A 24263-nucleotide genomic window follows, 5' to 3' on the forward strand; every position below is an offset into this window, starting at 1 on the left:
GAACCCTCACCTAGGTCTCTAGCCATTCACCACCAAGCTGCATATAAAACCTGGGTAAAAAATGGCAAACATCATCCCTTTCACAGATTTAAAACAAGTGGAAATAATTTAAAATGTTGTTTTTATTGTTCACCAAATGTGTTGAAACTCTATGTATTATTTGAGCTAAAATTGATGGACTACATATGTGTAGTCTTTAGCTGATGGATGAAAACAAAAGCCTGAGAAGTACTGTCATGGGAACTCGCCCACAAAGCTGGTGTGCATCTGATGGTATTTTCAAAGCAGGAGGGGAAAAAGGAAAGAGGCATCTGGGGTATTAGGTGATAAAAGGCAGCCTACAAAGTAGTATGTTATATCTGATCCCATTGACAGGGACCCATTTACTCTATATACTACCATGGAGGAGTCTCACGGATACCACGTTGGATGAAAAAAGTCATGGTGGAGAAGTATATGTAGTATGTTTTTCAAAAAGGAGGATATATATATATATATATATATACACATATACATATAGTTAAAAAAATACAAATATAAGCATAACATTTAAATTGTTACCTATAGAAGGAAGTGAATAAGATGGAGAAGACAGGGATAGAAGCTAGACTTAATATAAAACAAAATTAAATTAAAAAGTCTTGCAAACCAAAATGCAATGAAATAAATGAATCTAACTTTGTACACTGTCAGTGGAAACCTCCATCCCCCGTGACTTCCAAACCTGCCTTGGCAGCCCCAGCCCCTCATCTCCGGAAGGAAGGACTGCTGACTCAGGTGTCCCATAGGCACCCAGCCAGTACATCCCCAATGAAACATGTCCTCACCCTCACCCCCCACCACCAGCTTTCCACCAGCCACTCCCCATCTTGGTGGCTCATTACCCAGTTGCCTTTCCAAGCCACTACTCCCGAGTTTCTCCTTGACTCCTTTCTCTCACCTCCTATAACATTCTGTCATCCTCCTCCTCCTCACCTCCAGCCCCACCCCAGACCATCCTTCCACTGGCTAATGTCCATTCATCAAAAGTCAGCTCCGGCAGCCACCTCCTCCGGGAAACTTAATCGGGAGCTCCCACTCTGTGACGTCACAGGCCAGCTTCCCCTTCTGCCATCTGATGGAGGAATCTAGCCTCACTGGGGAATTCGTTTCTACAGTCAGCATTTAAAGGGAAAACCCCATACAGTCAAAATTGCCCTTGAAGACAACATAAAATCCTCAGCGTGGGAACAACTGGCTATTTTTTTGGTTGATCACCTAATGGGACAGCGTCTTAAATTCAGGGTCCATAATGTACAAAAAAAAAAAAAATCCCACCAAAAAATCACCCACAATATTTTTAATTCTAGAAACTCACACCAGAGCAGAGATTCTCACACTGAGAGCCATGAGGAGACAGTGGCTCATGTAATCTAGACTCGATGAGGGGGAGGTGAGAGCAGAGTGGTCTGCCTTGTTTAAATACTACCCTTCCTTCTCTTTTCCAATGCTGAGCATGTAGTTGAATTTGCCAAAGTTACACGTGTAAAGAGCAGCCTCCCTCCTCTTTGTATTGTAGCTTCTCTGTCTTCTCTCCCAATTTTGAGCACCTACCTCATGACTACATTCCTAGGACTTAACAGAAAGCCCTACACTTAGAAGAAACAGAGAATGTTGGTTGAATGGATTAATGGTTTAACTTCTCAGACCTTTCCAGAGATGGGGAATTCCACAGATAATGAAACAGCCCATTATGTCATCCGAACACATGAAGCAGACCCACTGGTTCAAGGTCTCTGTTGCCTTCCCAGGATCCTAACTGCAATTAATGCTCTGAAGCAGGGTTCCCAAAAAGGAGCAGGATTGAAAGGCTCAGAGGGCCCCAGATCAGCTGATCGGCAGATAATGTCTCTTTGAAGCCCCTCTTGTAGCTGGATCAACTCATCGATAGGCTCTGGCCGTGTTCCAACTGCTGGTCTGCTCGCCCCTCTTTTCCCTAATCCAGGTTTAACGAGATGAACATCATTAAGACAGGCAGGGCGGTTATCCTTTAAGTGAGCAAAGTGACTCTTCACAGAAGGACTGATTTTAATAACCCAGTGCGAGACCCCCTTTAAGGTACAGAATGATTCTGGCACATCAGTTAAGTGTTACACAAAACAGACGTGAGTATTCAAAATCAAAGGCAGTTTTCATTCATGTGAAAAGGGATCAGTGAGCTGCATGAAAACTGGGGTGCGTAAAAGTCCCCAGGGCCTCTGTCCACAGCAGGAAAAGCTCAGAGTAGATTGGGCCCTGGGGGAGGCAGCCTTGGCCGTCCATAACTCAGAGATAGAAGGCGGCGATCTCCGCACGCCGCCTCTATTTCATGTGCGGGCTCCTGTCTCTGATCTTTCGGCAGTTGCCTAATTGCCAATGACTGTTTCTGTGGACACAAGGGTCTGTTAAATGTGTAAGGCCTGCATTTTTGCAGGGGAGACTTTTTCCTTTGCACATAAGCCAAAGATTCCTTCAGACACAAATTCTTTCTTACACAGGTCATCAGATTCTTGCACGCGGGACATTAACGCGGAGTTCGATGCACACGGCTAAATATGAATATGTACGTATGAATATAAGTATATAAAATCTGATAACTGAGGGAGTCTGGAAGCCGGGTGGGAAGGCCAGTAACACCAGGTGCACGCCTTGAGTTCCTTTCACATACGAAGATGCGCTCCTAACCCAGTATTAGGTAAATACTTTAAGCTTTTTGTTTTCCAAGACTGGAAACGGCTTCACTCTGTCAACCACACCCTTTGACCCAGTCTCCACTGTAACCGAGGCACACATTTGGGAGTGTTGAATAAAAGTGAGGGGCACATTTAAACCTACTGCTCCAACCAAGGTCAAACCCTGGCTTTATCAGCACGATAGGCTGCTCCCAGAAGGTAACAAATCACACAGCTGAACTGGACTTACTTCAGAAAGAGAAGAAATGCTATTATACAGGAATGGCAAATAGGTTCCATACGGAAGTCACTTCCAATCAGTCATAACGAGAGCTGATATTTATTGAGCACTCATTATATTGGTCACATGAATTGACTACTCTTACTTCATTTTTACAGCTGAGAACACTGAGGCAAAATAATTTGCCTAAGATCATACAGCTAGCAGGTGGCGGGGCAGGGATTTGAAGGCAGGCAGTCTGACTGCAGAGTCCTAGCTCCCAACCATGGCACTCTCTGCCCTCCCAGCTGATGGGTGGTGGCTGTCTGAGCCAGGTGCTCAAGGGTTTGAGGCCAAATTCAGGTTTGGCAGGGTAGACTGCCATGATTAATTAGAGAGCTGCCAAAGGGACCCAGACACGGAACAGAAGCACATGTATGGGTACTTGCATCCCTGACTTTACTTAAAAGAAAAAGGTCCTACAACATCTGTACGATCGGAACCGTGCCTGTCTCAATCTCTACAAATATTTACTCCTAGATTTTTGTAACATCTGACACTAAGTAAGGTAATTAGAGTAACTCTCCCTGCAGGCAGAGCAGGTAACGAATCACTAACAGCCTCCTGTTTCATTTCCCGGACCGATGTTGATATGTTTCAGGTCCTGACAGATTGTAGACCTACTTGGGACACCGTGAGACCCAGAGTAACGATGAAGGAAGTTTTCCAGCAACTCAGAAAGACACTTGCTGCTGCTGAGATTCTGGCTCTGGAGTCCCAGCCCTAGTGCTGTCATCTTAAAGTGCAGACAGGACTCTGGCTTGCTAGGTGGGCTATGATCCCATTTATTCCCTCAGGACTATTCAAAGGGATGGCACTCTTTGGCTTTGGGGTAGACTGGGGGCTGAACAGTCCCTGCCACATGGCGGACAGATGCAACGCTGAGGTCTGACTGGGTAAAAGATGAGAATCAGCACGCGTCTTTGACAAAAATAAAAAACAGGCGAGATCTAAAACAACGTCAGGCTGTGGGCAGATATGAATAAACATGTAGATTATAACTGTTATTTTTTGGTATCTGTAACATCATCATCAGATATATAAAAGCACATTTTACAATAGGAATGAAACAACTTAACGACCAACATGATGGACATGTTCCATCTGATGACATTCACGACTGGTACACTGAAGAAAAGACAAGGGCTCTGTGGTTCACGTTCACATTTGTTAGTATAGTCACTCAGTCATCCAGAGGCACATGGCTGTCAGTCTACTGAGGACAAATCCATATAACTACAGTCTGAAACTGTTCTCATTTGCTTTGTAATTTAAGCCACTTTCACACGCATTGTCTGGAAACATTCTTGATCATCAGGACTTAGGGGGATGTTACTGGCATCTAGTGGGTAGAGGCCAGAGGTGCTGCTCAACATCCTACAGTGCACAGGTCAGCGCCCCACAGAAAGGAATTATTTGGCCCAAAATGTCAACAGTGCTGAGGTTGAGAAACTCTGGTCTAGTTTGGTGTTTACATATATGGGGAGAGGAAAGCTACCCTTTACTGAGTGTTTACCAGGCAACAGGCACTGTTCACCTGATTTAACTCATCTCATCACAACAAACCTGTGGGGTGGGTCCTATTCTCACCCCCGTACAAGCCTGGGTGGGGTGGAGAAGGCAGGCAGGCAGGCAGGTTGGTTATACTCTACGGGAACAGATGAAAAGACTGAGACTTGGCATATTAGGGAAGACCCGGGTGCCCAGCTCCAGCACAGGGCAGGGCGGTGCCTCTGCTCTGTTCACATGCACAGAGTGGGAAGGGCAGAGTGGCTTCGCTCTCTCCCTCTTTGCTGGTAATACCACTGCCAGTTCATGTTCAGGCAGCAGCTCTAAGGTAAGTGGCTCTGGGGCTCCCCCACCCACTCTTGCAGGCTCAGCACCTGGAAAGAGCTGGAAAACCACAGCACCAAACTAGCCCCGTGGGGCCCAAGGAAACTATGCAGCACACAGAGTGTCTCTGCTGACTTTGTGCTTTGCTTTGCCAGAGGTGACACTGTGGCAATCCCTGGGAGGACCTGGACACTAGACCGAAATGCCCAGCAGGGATAGAGACAGAAACCAGAGTTGTCTGGAGAGTCACTTCAGAAAGGCCACCTTCAACATGGGATGTGTCTGTGGGGCTGGCAGGCAGATCCGGTGCTGAGCGGAAAGAAGCTGCAGAAGGAGAAACCGGAAACCTCAGGGCCAGAGAGTCAGAAAGCAGTCAGCACAAGTGAGGGCAGCATCCTAGGCTGCTGGAGAGGAGCTTTTCCTGCATAAATCTGGCCATTTAATGAACAACTTCCTCTCCACCGGCAGGGGTAGGAGTTGGGGGCGGGGGCAGGGTGTGTGGCTGGGAAGGTGGGGCTGGAGCCCTGTGGGAAGTGTGGTGCAATACAATCTGGTGCTTAAGGGGAAGTCATGCCACAAGAAAGAGAGGAAAGTGGGGAGCTAGTTCCCAAGCTGTGGGTTCCCTGGCACCCCTAAAAATCCAAAGCCGGGCTCTAAGAAAGGATGGGATCCGAAGCGCTTCTCGTAACTTACAAAAGCGTGTCTCAACGTTTAGACTACGTTGGAACCACCTGGAGGGCTTGTTAAACCAGAGATTGCTGAGTTCCACCCAAATTCCTCACAAGTTCCCTGGTGACACTGATGCTGCTGGTCCAGGGACCACACCTTGAATCCGGCTACCCTACCCTCCTCCAAAGACCTATCATCATAACGTAACCATAAAGGGTATTATTATTCCAGTTTCTTCAAAGACAGTGTTCACAGGAGTCCCTATTTAACGTATAACAAATTCACCAAACCTCCACTCAAATTATATAAAAATGTGAATGTAAACCTCACCCCAGCATCCAATACAAAAGACTGTGGATCTATCATCTGTTTTAATTTATTCATACCACTCCTTGCCTTCATTAACGTGCATGATTGGGAGTTAACCAGACTGAAATTTTATTATGCATGGAATGAGAGCTATTAGCCGGATCTGAAAAACACTTTAAGTCCTTGGGCTATGGTCTGAGATTTTAGACCTGAGTGAAAAAGTGAGTTTCAAGTTGTCCTGAGAATTTCTGCCATGACATCGGGATCACAATAAATTTGATTTGCTGAAGCAAATCTCTTCGTTGCTTCTGGAGCCCATGTCTGAAACCCCAATTGGTAGCTTGGCTTTGGTAACAAACAGTATATATACTTCTGGATTGCCACTGCTTATTTTCCCCCGTTTAAAAAGGCTTGACATTAATGTCCCACCAACCTTGGCCCCGTGGGACTGATGCAGTAAAAATCCAACTTTTAGTCAGCAAATGAAATAAACTGTTTTCAAGACACATATGGACTAAATATGGGTGGTAAAGAGGTGCTACTTTTACAGTCACTTTTCCGACCATCCATCTCACGTAGGAATTACTCACAGGTCTCTGGGAAACTAGCTTCTCCATTCCTCAGACCGCTGAGCAGTGGCTGGGCCCCGCCACCAGCCCCCCTGCCCTCATTCTCCTGTGGCTCATTACCAGATGAAGGTGTCGGCCCCAAATGCCCTGAAGCAGCTGAAAACTATCCCATTATACAGCACCCGATCAAGCCCCCTCCCTCTTTACTAGACTCTCCGCACATGGAAGTGTTTTGAGACCTGGTTTTGTGGGCTTTGCGAAACTATTCCGGGACTCCTGTGCCGACAACAGGCCTCACTTTGATGTCAGTGGTAAATGGTTGTTCCAGGGAAGTGTGTTCTCTAATACCATCACCCTCCTTCCCTCCATCACCGTGAAACAGGGCGGCTTTCACAAATAGCTTTTGTAAAACCCTACAGTCTCTGCCCTTGGCCCTGGTTCCCAAACTCCTTCTTCCAAAGGAAACCCAAGGCTTGCTTTTCTTAAACTCTTTCCTGATGACGCTGTACAGGATAAGGCCGGTCCCTGTGGCGCTGTGAGGAGTATGAGACTATCACTGAAAACAGTAACAAGCACTTGTGAGCACTCATTACGCGCCAGGCACTGCGCTGAGTCACTTAGACATATTATCTCATTGAACCCTAAAAATGTCCCTGAGTGTTGGTACTGTTATTTTTCCCATTTTGAAGATGGATAAACTAAAGTGAAGATAACATATTATATTCGGGGTGACACATCTATTAGGTGAAGAGACAAACACAGGCTTAGAACCTGTGTTCTTTTAAAAAAACTTATTTGTTGAAGTATAATGTATATTCAGAAAAGTGAAAAATCCTGTGTATACAGCTTAGTGCATTTTCATAAACACACCCATGTAACCAACTCAGGTCCAAAAAAATATGGCCAGCACCCTAGAAGCCCCCTTCCCGTACAACACAGTCACCAGCCACCCACTCTGCACAGGAACTGTTGCCAAGATTTCTTAGATCATAGACTAGCTTTGCTTAGTTTTGAATTTACATGGAACTAATACAGTATGTATTTTTTGGTATTTAACTTTTTTTTTACCCACTATTATAGTTGTGAGATTATCTGTGATACTGTACCAGGCTTTTCATCACTATATGGTGTTCCACTGTGCAAACATCCCACGATAGATCTATTCCACTGTTAATAGGCAAGGGTTATTTATAAGTCGGGGCTATTACAACAGTACTATTAGAAACATTTCTGCTCTTGCCTACAGATAACACACACAAACACACACACACATTTCTGCCCGGCATACACACACACCCAGGAATGGGACTGCTGGGCATGTTCAGCTTTAAACGATACTGCTAGCAGTTCAGCCAGTGCTGCTATGAGCTGGCAAATGCCTTGAGGGTTATCACGGACGAAGTGTGCGTCTCCAAAAGTCCTATGTTGAAGCCCCAACTCCCAATGTGACTGTATTCGGAGACAGGGCCTATACGGAGGTAATTAATGTGAAATGAGGTTCCCAGGGGCCCTACTCCCGTAGGACTAGTGTTCTTTCAAGGAGATGAGGAGACCCGCAGCTCACTCTCTTTCCTAACAGAGGAAAGGCCACGTGGGGACATAGTGAGAGATGGCCGTCTGCAGCCAGGAAGGAACAGAGACCATATCTGCCAGCACCTTGATCTTGGACTTTGAACCTCCAGAACTGTGAGAAAATAAACGTCTATTGTGTAAGCCACCCAGTCTGTGGCATCCTGTTGTGGCAGCCAGAGCAGACTAATACAAGGGGAAATGTGGTGGAGAAGCTGGGTTCGCCTCAGTGAGCTTTCTTCCTAGTTGGGATCTTGGCCTTTCTAGGCCTAGTGTCTTGGTCACTCTGAGCCCGCAGTTTTGTCTCCCCAGCCTTGGACCCTGCCAAAGCTCGGGGAAGGGGTGCAGCCTCTCAGTGGCTTTGGCCTGGCTTTTTAGCCTCTCATCCTTGTGCCAATTCCAGCCTGGCAAAGCCTTGAGGGAAAAAGTGCTTTGAGGGTGGCCTGTCAAAGGTTACTCTATCATTACTGGAAATGGAAATCTAACTGGTAGTTTTTAAAACAAGGAACTCACAAATAACGAAATAAAACTGTAGTAGGACTAACACCAATGCTGACCTCTTTTTATTAAAATATTCCTCAGTCAACTAACTATTCAAATATAGCATCTGCTAATTTTTGAAATGATCAACCTGACACAATTTTTTCTTCTAAGGATGTCTCAGTTTGGAACCCACACTTTCCAGATCTTTGTTAACTTGGAGAACTGAGAACTTCCTGGGTTAGGTGACTCCCCTCAAAATGATCAAAATTGTCTGAATTGTTCTTGAAAAAAGTTTAAGAAATTCAAATACTCAGTGACACCTGAATAAAAAAAAAAGTTAGTTACTGATTGAAAAATAGAATCATGGATGAAACCCAAAGTGAGCCCTTCAAATCAGGAAGCCCAGTCTCAAGGCCATACTGTTCCCCCTTAGTGGTGGGGCACTGGGTGAGTCAGCCACGCGGTGCCTCAGTTTCTTCCGTCTAAAGGGCACAATCACACTAGTGACGTGTTCTCGAATCTCCAAGCACAGCTAATCACTTGCCCTGGGAGCTCCCCCCGCACTGCTGGGGTTAGGCCTTGGCACTGAGTGAGAGACAGTGTTCCGTGACGCGTGGACGTCCTGGCCTCCGACACCGGGTTCTGAGCTCCTCAGGGCAGAGGTCATGTCCTGCCCCTTCTATCCTCAGTACAGGGCCTCACACGGGTGAGGTGCTGAGTGATGCGATGGAGGCCCCATGCCAGCACCCCGCACACGGGCGGCTCCTCCCAGCATTCACCGACGTGGCACGCCTCACAGGGCAGGGCGATGGCATCTTCAGTAGAGTGGGTACGTGGAGTTGTCACATAACAAGAAATAGTCAAGATCCCCCTACAAAGCTCCTTAAAGGGCCTGTGACGTGCAGTACATACACATTCAATATAGCACGGTCATCTTTAGGCACCATCCCTTTTGAGAATGACAAAGCTGGACGCAAGGAAGGAACCACAGAACCAAAGATCTGGGCATTCGAACCCCTCTGCCCTTGTAATCCTACCAAGTCCCTGAAGGGAGTGGAGCCACGTGGGGATGCCGGTGGAAAGTCTGCTCCCCTGCAGCGCGTCCTGTGAACCTGAGTGAGGCTGTCGAGGTTGGGGTCTCAAGGCAGTGACGAGCCTGGCTCCCTCTGTTGAAGAGCCCCGGCACAGAGCCGCTTGCTCAAGGCCTTGAAAACGTCCTTGGTATGTTTAACTGGGATACGCCCAGTTTCTCCACCTTATTTGACACTGGACCTTGATTCCTGTTGGTGTATGAAACCTATGAATAATCTGTGGGACATGTTCAATGTGACATGCTGGGAATGCAGCCTTAGACCGTCACTCACAGGTTTTCTGACTGATTTTATAAATAATCCCTAATACAAATATTTATCTGGTTTCAGGGTAGAGCAATTAAGAACAACCTACAACTGGATGAAGAAGGATGTCAGATTAAAAGCAAAATGGACAGCTAACATCCTGGCAGGAATGGAAGGGACGGAAAACGTACAGAGCATCCATGGAACTATTTTCAGATATTCAACAAATACTATTGCATGGTGTGATCATGGAGGTTCAGAAGAGCAGCAGTCCTTAAGAAAAGGTGACATCCTTGGTAAACTTGCTTAAGATGGTAGGAAGACATTTATTATCTTTACCAAGGTTAGAATTAAAAAGTTGAGTGTATAAAGACAAAATTCAATTGTCGGGAAAATTTATCCCCTCACCGCACGAGATAAGAACCCGCCCCCCCCACCCCATACCACCCTGTCATCCGCTCTCCCAGCTTCCTGCATTTGTCCTTCCTTCAGATACTTCTCAGATCAGCCTCCTAGACAAAGGCAGAGTCAACCAACTCAAACAGATTGTTCACATCCTTCCTGATTCATAAGAATCTGAGTTTTATTTAACCCCAAACATTTTCTTTTAAAGAGGAAGGTCCTTCTGATGAGTAAATCTCAAGATACCAGAACGTAAATAAAAGTTTATTTATCTCTTAGGTCTCATCCACTTGTGAATCACATTTGGTACACAGACGAGAGACCCTCGCTACAGTCCATATTGTTGGCACCTCCTCTGTGGCCTGGGGCTTGTCGATTGAGGTTTTTCAGCCAGTCTCCTAATGTATAAAAAGGCTCTCCATCAATTTCCTGTGTTTTTTTGTTTTTGTTTTTGAGAGAGAGAGAGAACATTCAAAGGAATTATTCCCAGGAACAGAAGCCCTCATCCCTTCTGCTTTCCACTGCATTGGACATACCGACTGTTCGCTTTAAATAACCGTCTTTTCCATCCTTACTCATTGTATTTGGACAGTTTCAACCGGGGGATAATGTTCATCGACTGCAGCTCCTGGAAGAGCAGCTTGCAGGCATATGGGATGCGCAGGGAAGACACGTGGCAGGACGACTTGCAGAAATGGCACCTGAAACCCAAGTCAGCTGCATTAGAGGGATAGCAACTCAGAGGCGGAGGCTGCGTGCAGGAAGTGAGGATTCGCTCTGAAAATTCCATGACCATCCCATCACGTGACTCATTTTCTGTTCCTTGGTGTTCCGGCACACCGTCAAATATGTACATATGTGCCCCCAAAATAACAAGAAGCATTCAAGGCAGCAAAAGAAAAAACAAATATCACTCCTCCAGTCCTGAAAGAATTTTAATCAGTACTTCCACACTTCTAGGCCTTTCTCCTCAAAATGCAAAATATCTGCCTATGTACTTATTTTGAATGAGGCCCAGAAATCTGAACCATCTGAAAGTTACTCAGATTTAGACTTTCTCATTGTTGAAAGAATTTCAAACCGATTCAATCCATGTCCATGTATTTGAAAAGCACCTACTACTCTATACTATTCTAGACAAGATGCTTAATTTGATTCCTGTCACTGACATGCTTGAAGTATGATGGGAAAGAGAAGACTTTTATATAGAAAGGTGGTGTCCAATCAAATGCTACTTATTTTTCCAGCGCTCTTCAAGTGTGGTTATTTCTCTTAGTCCTGGAAGCCACTGCCCTTAAAATATGCTGACCCCTGTGCGAAACCAAGGAACCTGTGTGTGTGCATATGTTCCCATTTAATCCTCACAACAGCACCTGCTCCTAACCAATGTGCCTGCTCTTCCAATTAGGATTTTCTTTTCTCTTCCTTCACGAAAAGCCAGTGAACTGAACCTAGACCTTAATCAATAGCTACAACTAAAGAAGGGTTCCTGGGGAGAAAGTGAATTACTCTCTCAGGTTTCAGATCAAAATAGGACCTCACCCTATACCTCAAGGGTCTGGGGCATCTGGGACAATAGGTTTCCAGTAGAAATCCTGAGACTTAATAGGTAGAAAACTAGGTCCTCCCAGGTAATAGGGCGCAAAATGAGTGCAAGAGGAACAGCAACCAGGGCTTAGAAGAGTCAGCGCTGACTGGGGACTGGAGGGAGATTCCTCAGTCAACGGTAAAGGCCCTTCTGGAGGGCAGTAAGGCAATGTGTGTTAAAAACACAGACACACGTTATTTCATTGAGTAATCACAAACGTGGCAAATATGCACACAAGAATGTTCGCGGTCACACTACTTATAATGGCATAAGGCAGGAGACAGCTCACGTGTCCAATAAGCAACTGGTTCTGTGATTACAGGACATTTATGCAGAAGAATCCTGTGCAGCCATTAAACATGATGCTGTAGACCCACACTAGTGAAATGTGAGGGTGTCCAGGACACACTGTGGAGTAGAAAATGCAGTCTGCTGAACAGCATGATCACAAGTGGGTCTTCAGATGGGTTTCAGTAAATGTATAAAGCCCCAAAATCATATGCAACAAGACTTTCTGGTGTACGTACTTTTATTTTTATGCTATTATCAGAATCTCAAAAGGGTTCATGATTTAAAATAAAAAGGTACAGAACGAGTGGCAAACAGAGATGTCCCCAAAAGAGTCACTAAAATGTTAATAGTGGTCATCTGTGGATGGTAGGAAGTGATGTGACCGTTTGTATTTTTTCTTTATAGATATATTTTTAACATTTTTTATAACTTCGAATATTTTACACAGAGCAGGGATCATTTCTGCCATCAGTAAAATAAAGCTTTATTATTTTAGAAAAGAAAAGCATTAAGGCTGAGAATCTAAACCTGGTGGTGAGTGACTATGCAGATATGAACTTCTTAAGGAGAACAGAATGGAAAAAGGACGAATCATGGTGGACCGATGCTTGGGTCCCTCTCTAGGGGACTTGCAGAGGCCTTAATAACCACTGGAGATTTGATTCCATTAACAGTGATAACAGGAACATGGTGGATGACTTTTCCCTAAAAGATTACCTAAAGACCTCTTTAATGCATTACAGTTTAAAAATTATGTTTTTAATGGGCCTAGGTTGATCTAATTTATTCAGGAATCATGTTCATGCTTTAATTAAACTGGAGAAATGGATTTAACTGGGGCAACATCTTGCTGATTCTCCTGTCCAGTACATTACCTCGTGACTTCAATCCAAGCTAATCCATTTAAAATTTCCATATGTGCTGATTCATAATCCAGAAAGTCTACTAATCTTCTCTCTTATTAAATATCTCTCCACCATTTAAAATGTTCCAGTGCATGTATGTAATACATACATGTGTATACACATATAAAAACATATACACATAAATAAAAATATATAATTTTTTATTTTATTTCTGAAAGATTTCCAAAGGAAGAAACTTGACCCAAACAACAATAAAATAAACTGATATTTTAGGGCAAAGGCAGCAAAAGAAGAAGGCTATGGCTTCACATGAGGAATGACTGTCCAGTAAAATATCCTCTACGAGCTAATTATCTTAATACGGACTTTCTTTTCTCAGCAGTTTTCCTCTCTTTTGTGACTTATGCCCTCCGTGTCTTCTGCAGAACAACAGTCTTGCTGTAAACATCCCCATAGCAATGCCTTACTAATGTGCAAATCACTGACAAAAGGCCGGTTTCGAGGTTCTGAACTGCTCTAATTACTCAGCTTCCATTGTGCTGTTCATTAAAGAGTGACTTCCTCCAACAAACGCCCGTGCTCCCTCCCACACAACCCAGCACACACGATCAGGTAACGACGGGAAAATGACAACATCATTATGCTCCTCTGCCAGAAAGCGGCCCGAAGAGGCTGCTAGACTCCCAGACTGGATAGGGATTTTTTTCTGTTGGCAACAAGGGTATAAGTAGGCCACTCAAAATCAGACATACGGTATATCCAGGTCTGTTTAATTACAGTAAAGACCCTTAAACCGTGTAACCTGATTTAGTCCTCTTTCAAAGGATTTCAAATACAATACACATTGAACACATGAGCTTCAAAATCAGGCACTGCCACCAGATGATCTCTAAATGAGGCAGAAATGAAGTAGGAAAGGAGATATGAATTTAACAGAATAATGCTGAGATCAATTACAGCTTATATTAGTTTCCCTGAGTATTCAGTGGAAGAGAGGGAAAGGTTTTCAAAGTGCATGAATGAAGCTGGTCTACCGCTTCCTTTCTTTTTTCCCTCTCTCTTTCTCCCTCTCCCTCTCTCTGTCTCTGTCTCTGTCTTTCTTCTTTGGTTGTGGGGCACAAGAGGAAATGTGAGGAGGATGGAGAAGAAAAGGAAACTCTAAGTTTTATGATCCCTATTTTTAATAAAATGACTCTGCACCATCTTTTCAAAATAAATTACTTAAAAATCCTTCTGCCAAATTTGAAGACTTAAGCATAGTGGAACTAGGTTCCAGGCATCTTCCTATTATACTTCTTTGTTGTTGTTGTTGCTGTTACACAGCCAGGACAATAAAAAGCAAACTCAATATGCATTTCAAAAGACAGACACCTCAGAACTGAAACACCTGCTCCTATGTCACTGCTTTAAGAAATACCCAGGCTTATGCTTAGAATCACATCACCTCACCTCTGCCACCTTATGAAAGGAACCAACTGCAAATAGGCACCTCTTGCATTAGTTTTTAAAATGAAACTACTTCTTCACACCACGAAGAAACAGACAACAATTTCTTCTCAACTTTTCTACACCAAAAAAAAAAAAATCATAACATAATTGGCTAAAGGGTTTTGTCATTTAACTAGCAAGGTATATACTGTGTTCTAAGAAGCTCACTCGTTGATTTGCTTTCATTCGCCAAGAAGCTGGTAGCAGGGGAGGGCAAAAAGTTGGGGCTCTCTGTAGAAGGAGGCTTTGATGGGGGACTCGGTGGAAAAAAGGGTGCCCTTGTATTCCTCAAACTCCAGCCATGAATGCTCATCTGGGCCTAACTCTGTCCTTCTAAGGATGCCCACCCCCACACAGGGCAAAGGGGCTCTGGAAGGGTGGGTGAGGGCTGATGAGGGGGTTGAGGCTATTTCCTATCCCTGCAGCATCTGCCTTATTTCTTGTTAGACCTCCTCTCTTGTAGAAGAGTAGAAGAGGGAACTACCAGCCCTCCTGCCTACAGGGGTCTTTCAGGGCTCTAGATCATGACTAAGCCTAAGCAGCTGTTTGGTGGTAAAGTGGAAACATTATAAGGAGGAAAGGTGCTCTAACTACACAAACACCAACAAAAAATAAGTAGCATCATCTTTTAAGCTGCCCTTTGTGTACTGAACTCTACACGGAAATCACAAACTTTATGAATCACATAATTTACCTAAGCAATTATATTTTATTTAGCATCAACTTCGTCCCAGGCTGGAGAAGCAGGGGTAAACAAGACAGACTGGAGTCAGAATGAGCGAGAAGATAAGCTCCCTGTGAGCAGCCATTCACCTGTCTTATTCCCCACTGTATTTCTGGGGCCTGCCACTTAACAGATTCTTCCTAAATGTTTGTTGAGTGAATGACTGAGACAGACATAGTCTCTGTCTTCACGGAATTCACAGACCAAGTATAAAGCAGAGGGAATACAGACAAGGTCCTGGCTCTGTCACCAATTCGCTATAAGAGCTGGGGCAACATACCTGGTTCTTTGGGTTTGAGGTTAAACGAGGGCATCTGACAGTCTTCTATTAAAGGTTGCTAGTTAAAATATGCCATCATTTGGAATCTGCTAGTATTTTTACAGATGAATTGTGTTATAAAATGTACTTGAGATCACAGTAAAAAGAAGATAAAGTCTGTATTCCTTGGGAATTTAAACTCTATTGGTTGTAGCAAGCAAAACATTAGGCAGACAAACTAAGCACATACATAGAGAATCCCAAAGTCCAGGAATGCCTGGATGGGGAAGGCTGGAGAATATATGGGTATGATCCAGGGTCAGACTCTGAGCTGTGATTTAAGAGGCAAGGGATGTGGTATGAGAGACATGTGGTAGCCACTTACCAGCCGGAGTACCCCAGAAGTCCACACTGCCCACAGACGTCAACCTCAAAGGCATCACTTGAAATCATTAGTCTCTCGAGTAAAAGCATACTGGCTCCATAACCGATTAAACAGTCACGTTCCATTTCTCCAAGACGCAAACCACCATCTCGAGATCGACCTTCAGTGGGTTGCCTTTGAAACAAGTTAGACAATCTGCTATTATTATACTTAGCAAACAAAGAGGCAGCATCACATGCTAGCTAAGAGCACCAGACTTCACAGCAGGGCTCGCCAGGATTCAAACTGCTTTTAGACAGTGACCAAAAGCATGCTACTTAATAGCCTCTCAGCCTCGTTTGTAAAATGTATGTGAGACGACCTATCCCAAAGAGCCTTAAATGAGAAGACATGTAACATTAGTGGTTGCTATTATTATTATTAGATGGAAATAATAATTCCATAATCTTCTGTGATGTAATAATAAATTAACATACAACCATGTAAAACAGCAGCGCTAGCATCACTTACCATCACTATCATCATTATTAGCACAGTACAGTCCTCAAAGCAGGGAAGAACGTCTTCCGAGTATTTTCAAAGATGTCTCAGTGCTCTGTTATTTTTTTTTAAGCTCTTTATTGGAATATAATTGCTTTACACTCTTGTACCAGCTTTTGAGGTACACCAAAGTGAATCAGCTGTATTTAGACATATATCCCCATATCCCATCCCTCCTGCGACTCCCCCCCACCCTCCCTGTCCCGGCCCTCTAAGGCATCACCCATCATCGAGTTGATCTCCCTTTATTATACAGCAACTTCCCACTGGCTATCTATTTTACAGTTGGTAGTGTATATATGTCTATGCTACTCTCTCACTTCATCCCAGCTTCCCCTTCGCCCCCCGCCCCCCCAAACCCGTGTCTTCCAGTCCGTTCTCTGCATCTGCATCTTTATTCTTGTCCTGCACTGGGTTCATCAGTACTTTTTTTTTTTTTTTTTTTAAGATCCCGTATATATGAGTTAGCATACAATATATGTTTTTCTCCTTCTGACTTACTTCGCTCTGCATGAGAGACTCCAGGTCTATCCACCTCATTACATATAGCTCCATTTCATTCCCTTTTATAGCTGAGTGATATTCTATTGTATATATATGCCACATCTTCTTTATCCAATCATTTTTTTTTTTTCTCATGATACCGAAAGCACCTTTGCACTTTATTTTTTTTATTATTTTATTTTTTTTATTTTTTTGGGGGTACACCAGGTTCAATCAACTGTTTTTATACACATATCCCCGTATTCCCTCCCTTCCTTGACGCCCCCCCCTCGAGTCCCCCCCACCCTCCCTGCCCCAGTCCTCTAAGGCATCTTCCATCCTCGAGTTGGACTCCCTTTGTTATACAACAACTTCCCACTGACTATTTTACAGTTGGTAGTGTATATATATGTCTGTGCTACTCTCTCGCTTCTTCTCAGCTTCCCCTTCTCCCCCCGCCCCCTCCCGTACCTCGAGTTCTCCAGTCCATTCTCTGTATCTGCATCCTTGTTCTTGTCACTGAGTTCATCAGTACCATTTTTAGATTCCGTATATGTGAGTTAGCATACAATATTTGTCCTTCTCTTTCTGACTTACTTCACTATGTATGACAGATTGTAGTTCTATCCACCTCATTACATATAGCTCCATCTCATCCCTTTTTATAGCTGAGTAATATTCCATTGTATATATATGCCACATTTTCTGTATCCATTCATTTGTTGATGGGCATTTAGGTTGCTTCCATGTCCTGGCTATTGTAAAGAGTGCTGCAATAAACATTATGGTACAAGTTTCTTTTGGGATTATGGTTTTCTTTGGGTATATGCCCAGGAGTGGGATGACTGGATCATATGGTAGTTCTATTTGTAGTTTTTTAAGGAACCTCCAAATTGTTTTCCATAGTGGCTGTACCAACTTACAGTCCCACCAACAGTGCAGGAGAGTTCCCTTTTCTCCACACCCTCTCCAACATTTGTGGTGTCCAGACTTTGTGATGATGGCCATTCTGATTGGTGTGAGGTGATACCTCATTGTGGCTTTGACTTGCATTTCTCTGATGATTAGTGATGTTGAGCATCTTTTCATGTGTTTGTTGGCCATCTGTATATCCATTCATTTGTTGATGGGCATTTAGGTTGCTTCCATGTCCTGGCTATTATAAATAGTGCTGAAATAAACATTACAGTACATGTTTCTTTTTGGATTATGGTTTTCTCTGGGAATATGCCCAGCGGTGGGATTACTGGGTCATATGGTAGTTCTATTTTTAGTTTTTTAAGGAACCTCCAAACTGTTTTCCAGAGTGGCTGTACCAACTTACATTCCCACCAACAGTGCAGGAGAGTTCCCTTTTCTCCACACCCTCTCCAGCATTTACCGTTTCTAGATTTTTTGATGATGGCCATTCTGCCCGGTGTGAGGTGATACCTCATTGTGGCTTTGACTTGCATTTCTCTAATGATTAGTGATGCTGAGCATCGTTTCATGTGTTTGTTGGCCATCTGTATGTCTTCTTTGGAGAAATGTCTATTTAGGTCTTCCACCCATTTGTGGATTGGGTTATTTGCTTTTTTGATATTAAGCTGCATGAGCTGCTTGTATATTTTGGAAATTAATCCTCTGTTATTTTTTTTTAAATATTTACTTATTTGGTTCTGGCAGATCTTAATTGTGGCATGCGGGCTCCTTAGTTGCAGCTTAAGGGCTCCTTAGTTGTGGCATATGAACTCTTAGTTGCAGCATGCATGTGGGATCTAGTTCCCTGACCAGGGATCAAACCTGGGCCCTGGTGCATTGGGAGTGCAGAGTCTTAACCACTGCGCCACCAGGGAAGTCCTGTCAGTTCTCTGTTATTTAAAAGCAGAAAAACTAAGCAGAATGCACTATGGAAGAAACCTGGGTCCCCAGTTGTTACTGGCAGGGCTCTAGGGAAGAGCTTTACTATTAAGAAAAAAATTAAACATGGAAAGAAGCAAAGAAAGTTTTATAAAATTTAGAATAGATCAGGAATCAATAAAAAAATCAAATTGTACACTTTAAATATATGCAGTTTATTGTATGTCAAAAAAAAAAAAAAGAGTAAAGTCATTTCTGCTTATCCTTATCCTCAAAAAAAAAAAAGAAAAAAAGAATAGATCAGGAATCATCTGGAAGGATGGGGTACCTGAGCCAGATGGGAGGTTCCCCAGAGACTGGGAAAGGTCTGTGCATCCCAATCAGTTCGTTCCTTCTTGTATGAGAACTGGGAAGCTATTTGCCCTCTGAATGGACTCCCAGTGGTTTATATATCTACCGGGCTTGAGAATACTTCAAAAGGTTAGGAATCCAAGACCCAGAGATGTAGGTAAAATTAGGGGATTCTGAAACAACTCAGGCAAACCCACCTAGATCCCAGCTAGGGAGGGAGGGAAGGGAGGGAGGGAGGAAGGAAGGAAGGGAGGGAAGCAGGAAAAATGAGCTCCCTGGCAGGCTATTTTGGAGTGACACTCCTAGGAGATAGTGTGAGCGGGGGTAGGCCATAAACCTCTTGTTTGCTTTACTCCACAGCATCTTTTAATCTTTGTTGTTGTTGCCTCCAGTGTGCCAAAGAGTTAAGAAGGTAAACACAGTGTCCACCAACACATGCTGAAATGTTACCTTTTGTTGTTGAAAGTTACAATGAGAAATCAACTTAAATTGTAGATTATTAGCTTAAAGAAAACCTACATATGGGTGCCACCTGCCCCCGCCCAGCGTCTGCTCTACCTCTGCTCTGCGTGGGCTCCTGCATGCATGCAGCTGGCTCTCTTCTCCGTCACACCCTGAGGGGCCATTCGCCAGCGTGTGCACCTCCCTGCATGGAGGAGGCCTGGGCAGGGAGACTCCAAGCAAGCAATGATTGGCTAATGTGGTGTCTGTGCGTCAGGCCTGAGAAACTCTGGACAAGCGCTCCGAGTTGGCTCCTGGGGCCATGCAGGGTGCATCTCAGTCATGTAATTAGAAGCATATTCAGAGACGGTTCAAGATGGCAGAGTAGAAGGACATGTGCTCACTCCCTCTTGCAAGAGCACTGGAATTACAACCAACTGCTGAACAATCATCGACAGAAAGACACTGGAATTCACAAAAAAGACACCCCACATCCAGAGACAAAGGAGAAGCCACAATGAGATGGTAGGATGGGCACAATTGCGATAAAATCAAATCCCATAACCGCTAGGTGGGTGATTCACAAACTGGAGAACAGTTATACTGCAGAAGTCCACCCACTGGACTGAGGGTTCTGAGCCCCATGTCAGGCTTCCCAACCTGGGGTTCCGGCAACAGGAGGAGGAATCCCCAGAGAATCAGACTTTGAAGGCAGCGGGATTTGATTGCAGGACCTCCCCAGGACTGGGGGAAACAGGGACTCCACTCTTGGAGGGCACACAAAAAGTAGTGTGTGCACCAGGAAGCAGCGGGAAGGAGCAGTGACCGCACAGGAGACTGAACCAGACCTACCTGCTGGTGTTGGATGGTTGCCTAAAGAGGTGGGGGGCAGCTGTGGCTCACCACGGGGACAGGAACGCTGGTGGCAGGAGTTCTGGGAAGTGCTCATTGGTGTGAGCCCTCCTGGAGTCTGGAGTCCACCATTAGCCCTGCTTAAGAGGATGTAAGCTCCACTGCTGGGTGGCCTCAGGCCAAACAACCAACAGGGTGGGAACGCAGCCCCACCCATTGGCAGACAAGCAGATTAAAGTGTCACTGAGCTCCACCCGCCAAAGCAACAGCCAGCCCTACCCACTACCAGTCCCTACCATCAGGAAGCACGCACAAGCCTCTTAGATAGCTTCCTCCACAAGAGGGCAGACAGCAGTATCAAACAGTATCAGCAGTATTTTGTTCTGTGGAACTGAAAAACACAGCCACAGAAAGACAGAGAAAATGAAAAGGCAGAGGACTTTGTACCAGATGAAGGGATAGGATAAAACCCCAGAAAAACAACTAAATGAAGAGGAGATAAGCAACTTTCCAGAAAAAGAATTCAGAATAATGATAGTGAAGATGACCCAGGACTTTGAAAAAAGACTGGATGAAAAGATTGAAAAGATGCAAGAAAAGTTTAACAAAAACCTAGAAGAACTTAAGGACAAGAAACCAATAGCAGAGTAACTGAGGCCGAAGAATGAATAACTGACCTGGAAGACAGAATGGTGAAAATCACTGATGCGGAAAAGAATAAAGGGAAAAGAATGAAAAGAAATGAAGACAGCCTAAGAGATCTCTGGGACAATGTTAAACGCACCAACATTTGCATTATAGGGATCCAGGAGGAGAAGAGAGAGAGAAAGGACCTGAGAAAATATTGGAAGAGATTATAGTCAAAAACTTCCCTCACATGGGAAAGGAAATAGCCACCCAAGTGCAGGAAGTGCAGAGAGGCCCAGGCAAAATAAAGCCAAGGAGAAACACGCCAAGACATACAGTAGTCAAATTGACAAAAACTAAAGACAAAGAAAAATTATTAAAAGCAACAAGGGAAAAATGACAAATAACATACAAGGGAACTCCCATAAGGTTAACAGCTGATTTCTCAGCAGAAACTCTGCAAGCCAGAAGGGAGTGGCATAATATATTTCAAGTGATGAAAGGGAAGAACCTACAACCAAGAATACTCTACCCAGCAAGGATCTCATTCAGATTTGATGGAGGAATCAAAAGCTTTACAGACAAGCAACAGCTAAGAGAATTCAGCACCACCAAACCAGCCTTACAACAAATGCTAAAGGAACTTCTCTAAGCGGGAAACATAAGAGAAGAAAAGGACCTACAAAAACAAAAACAAAACAATTAAGAAAATGGTAATAGGAACACACATATCAATAATTACATTGAATGTAAACGGACTAAATGTCGAACCAAAAGACACAGACTGGCTGAATGGATACAAAAACAAGACCCATATATATGCTGTCTCCAAGAGACCCACTTCAGACCTAGCGACACATACAGACCGAAAGTGAGGGGATGGAAAAGATATTCCATTCAAATGGAAATCAAAAGAAAGCTGGAGTAGCAATACTCCTATCAGATAAAATAGACTTTAAAATAAAAAAATGTTGCAAGAGACAAGAAAGGACACCACATAAAGATCAAGGGATCAATCCAAGAAGTGGAGATAACAATTATAAATATATATGCACCCAATATAGGAGCACCTCAATACATAAAAGCCAACAAGTATAAAAGAGGAAATCGACAGTAACACAATAATAATGGGGGACTTTAACACCCCACTTACACCAATGGACAGATCATCCAGACAGAAAATTAATAAGGAAACACAAGCTTTAAATGACACAATAAATCAGCTGGATTTAATAGATATCTATAGGACATTCCATCCAAAAACAGCAGATTACACTTTCTTCTCAAGTGCGCATGGAACATTCTCCAGGATAGATCACATTTTGGGTCAGAAATCAAGCCTTGGTAAATTTAAGAAAATTGAAATCTACGTATCAAGCAACTTTTCTGACCACAATGCTATGAGAGGAAAAATAACTGTAAAAAACACAAACACATGGAGGCTAAACAATACGCTACTAAATAATCAAGAGATTACTGAAGAAATCAAAGAGGCAGTCAAAAAATACCTAGAGACAAATGACAACAAAAACACAATAATCCCAAACCTATATGATGCAGCAAAAGCAGTTCTCAGAGGGAAGTTTATAGCAATACAATACTCAAGAGACAAGAAAAATCCCAAATAAACAATCTAACTTTACACCTAAAGAAACTAGAGGAAGAAGAGCAAACAAAACCCAAAGTTAGCTGAAGGAGAGAAATCATAAAGATCAGAGCAGAAATAAATGAAATAGAAACAAAGAAAACAATAGCAAAGATCAATAAAACTAAAAGCTGGTTCTTTGATAATAAGATAAACAAAACTGATAAACCTTTAGCAAGACTCACCAAGAAAAAGAGGGAGAGGACACAAATCAATAAAATTAGAAATGAAACAGGAGAAGTTACAACAGACACTGCAAAAATAAAAAGCACCATATAAATCAGAAAGAGAAAAACAAATACCGTATGCTAACACATATATATGGAATCTGGAAAAATGGTACTGATGAACCTAGTGGCAGGGTAGGAATAGAGAAGCAGACGTAGAGAACGGACTTGAGGGCACTGGGGCAAGGGGAAGCTGGGACATAGTGAGAGAGCAACATTGACATATACACACTACGAAATGTAAAATGGCTAGTGGGAAGCTACTGCAGAGCTTCACAGGTGAATTCTATCAAATATTTAGAGAAGAGTGTACACCCATCCTTCTCAAACTCTTTCAAAAAATTGCAGAGGAAGGAACACTCCCAAACTCATTTTATGAGGCCACCATCACCCTGATACCAAAACCAGACAAAGAAACTACAAAAAAAAAAAAAAAAAGAAAATTACAGACCAATATCACTGATGAATTTAGATGCAAAAATCCTCAACAAAATACTAGCCAACAGAATCCAACAACACATTCAAAGGATCATACACCATGATCAAGTGGGGTTTATCCCTGCAATGCAAGGTTTCTTCAGTACAGGCAAATCAATCAATGTGATATACCATATTAATGAACTGAAGGATAAAAAGCACATGATCATCTCAACAGATGCAGAAAAAGCTTTTGACAAAATTCAACACCCATTTATGATTACAACTCTCCAGAAGGTGGGCATAGAGGGAACCTACCTCAACATAATAAAGGCCATATATGACAAACCCACAGCAAACATCATTCTCAATGGTGAAAAACTGGAAGCATTCCCTCTAAGATCAGGAACAAGACAAGGATGTCCACTCTCACCACTATTATTCAACACAGTTTTGGAAATCCTTGTCACAGCAATCAGAGAAGAAAAAGAAATAAAAGGAATCCAAATTGGAAAAGAAGTAAAACTGTCACTGTTCACAGATAACATGATACTATACATAGAAACCCCTAAAGATGTCACCAGAAAACTACTTGAGCTAATCAATGAATCTGGTAAAGTTGCAGGATACAAAATTAACACAAATCTCTTGCATTTCTATACACTAACAATGAAAGATCAGAAAGAGAAATTAAGGGAACAGTCCCGTTCACCATTGCACCAAAAAGAATAAAATACCTAGGAATCAACCTAACTGAGGTAAAAGACCTGTACTAAGAAAACTATAAAACACTAATGAAAGAAATCAAAGATGAGACAAACAGATGGAGTGATATACCATGTTCTTGGATTAGAAGAATCAACATTGTGAAAATGACTATACTACTCAAAGCAATCTACAGATTCAATGCGATCCCTATCAAATTACCAACGGCATTTTTTACAGAACTAGAACAAAAAATCCTAAAATTTGTATGGAAACACAAAAGAACTTGAATAGCCAAAGCATCTTGAGGGAAAAAATGGGAGCTGGAGGAATCTGACTCCCTGACTTCAAACTATACTACAAAGCTACACTATTCAAAACAATATGGTACTGG

At 43.2% G+C, this 24263-nt stretch overlaps 1 protein-coding gene across 2 annotated transcripts in view; it reads right to left on the reverse strand.

Moving 5' to 3' along the window:
- Positions 1-10304: 10304 nt before the first annotated feature.
- POLR3B (RNA polymerase III subunit B) overlaps positions 10305-24263 on the reverse strand; it is a 128127-nt gene continuing 114168 nt past the window's right edge. For both annotated transcript variants that reach the window (XM_057741766.1, XM_057741767.1), the window contains 2 exons: positions 15743-15916; positions 10305-10842 (listed from right to left, as the gene is read on the reverse strand). In XM_057741766.1, the coding sequence (XP_057597749.1) occupies positions 10713-10842; positions 15743-15916 (304 nt within the window). In that variant the 3' untranslated portion in view covers positions 10305-10712. The remainder of the gene's footprint in view (positions 10843-15742; positions 15917-24263) is intronic.

Source organism: Hippopotamus amphibius, chromosome 7, assembly GCF_030028045.1.
Source record: "Hippopotamus amphibius kiboko isolate mHipAmp2 chromosome 7, mHipAmp2.hap2, whole genome shotgun sequence".
Classification (NCBI taxonomy): Eukaryota; Metazoa; Chordata; class Mammalia; order Artiodactyla; family Hippopotamidae; genus Hippopotamus; species Hippopotamus amphibius.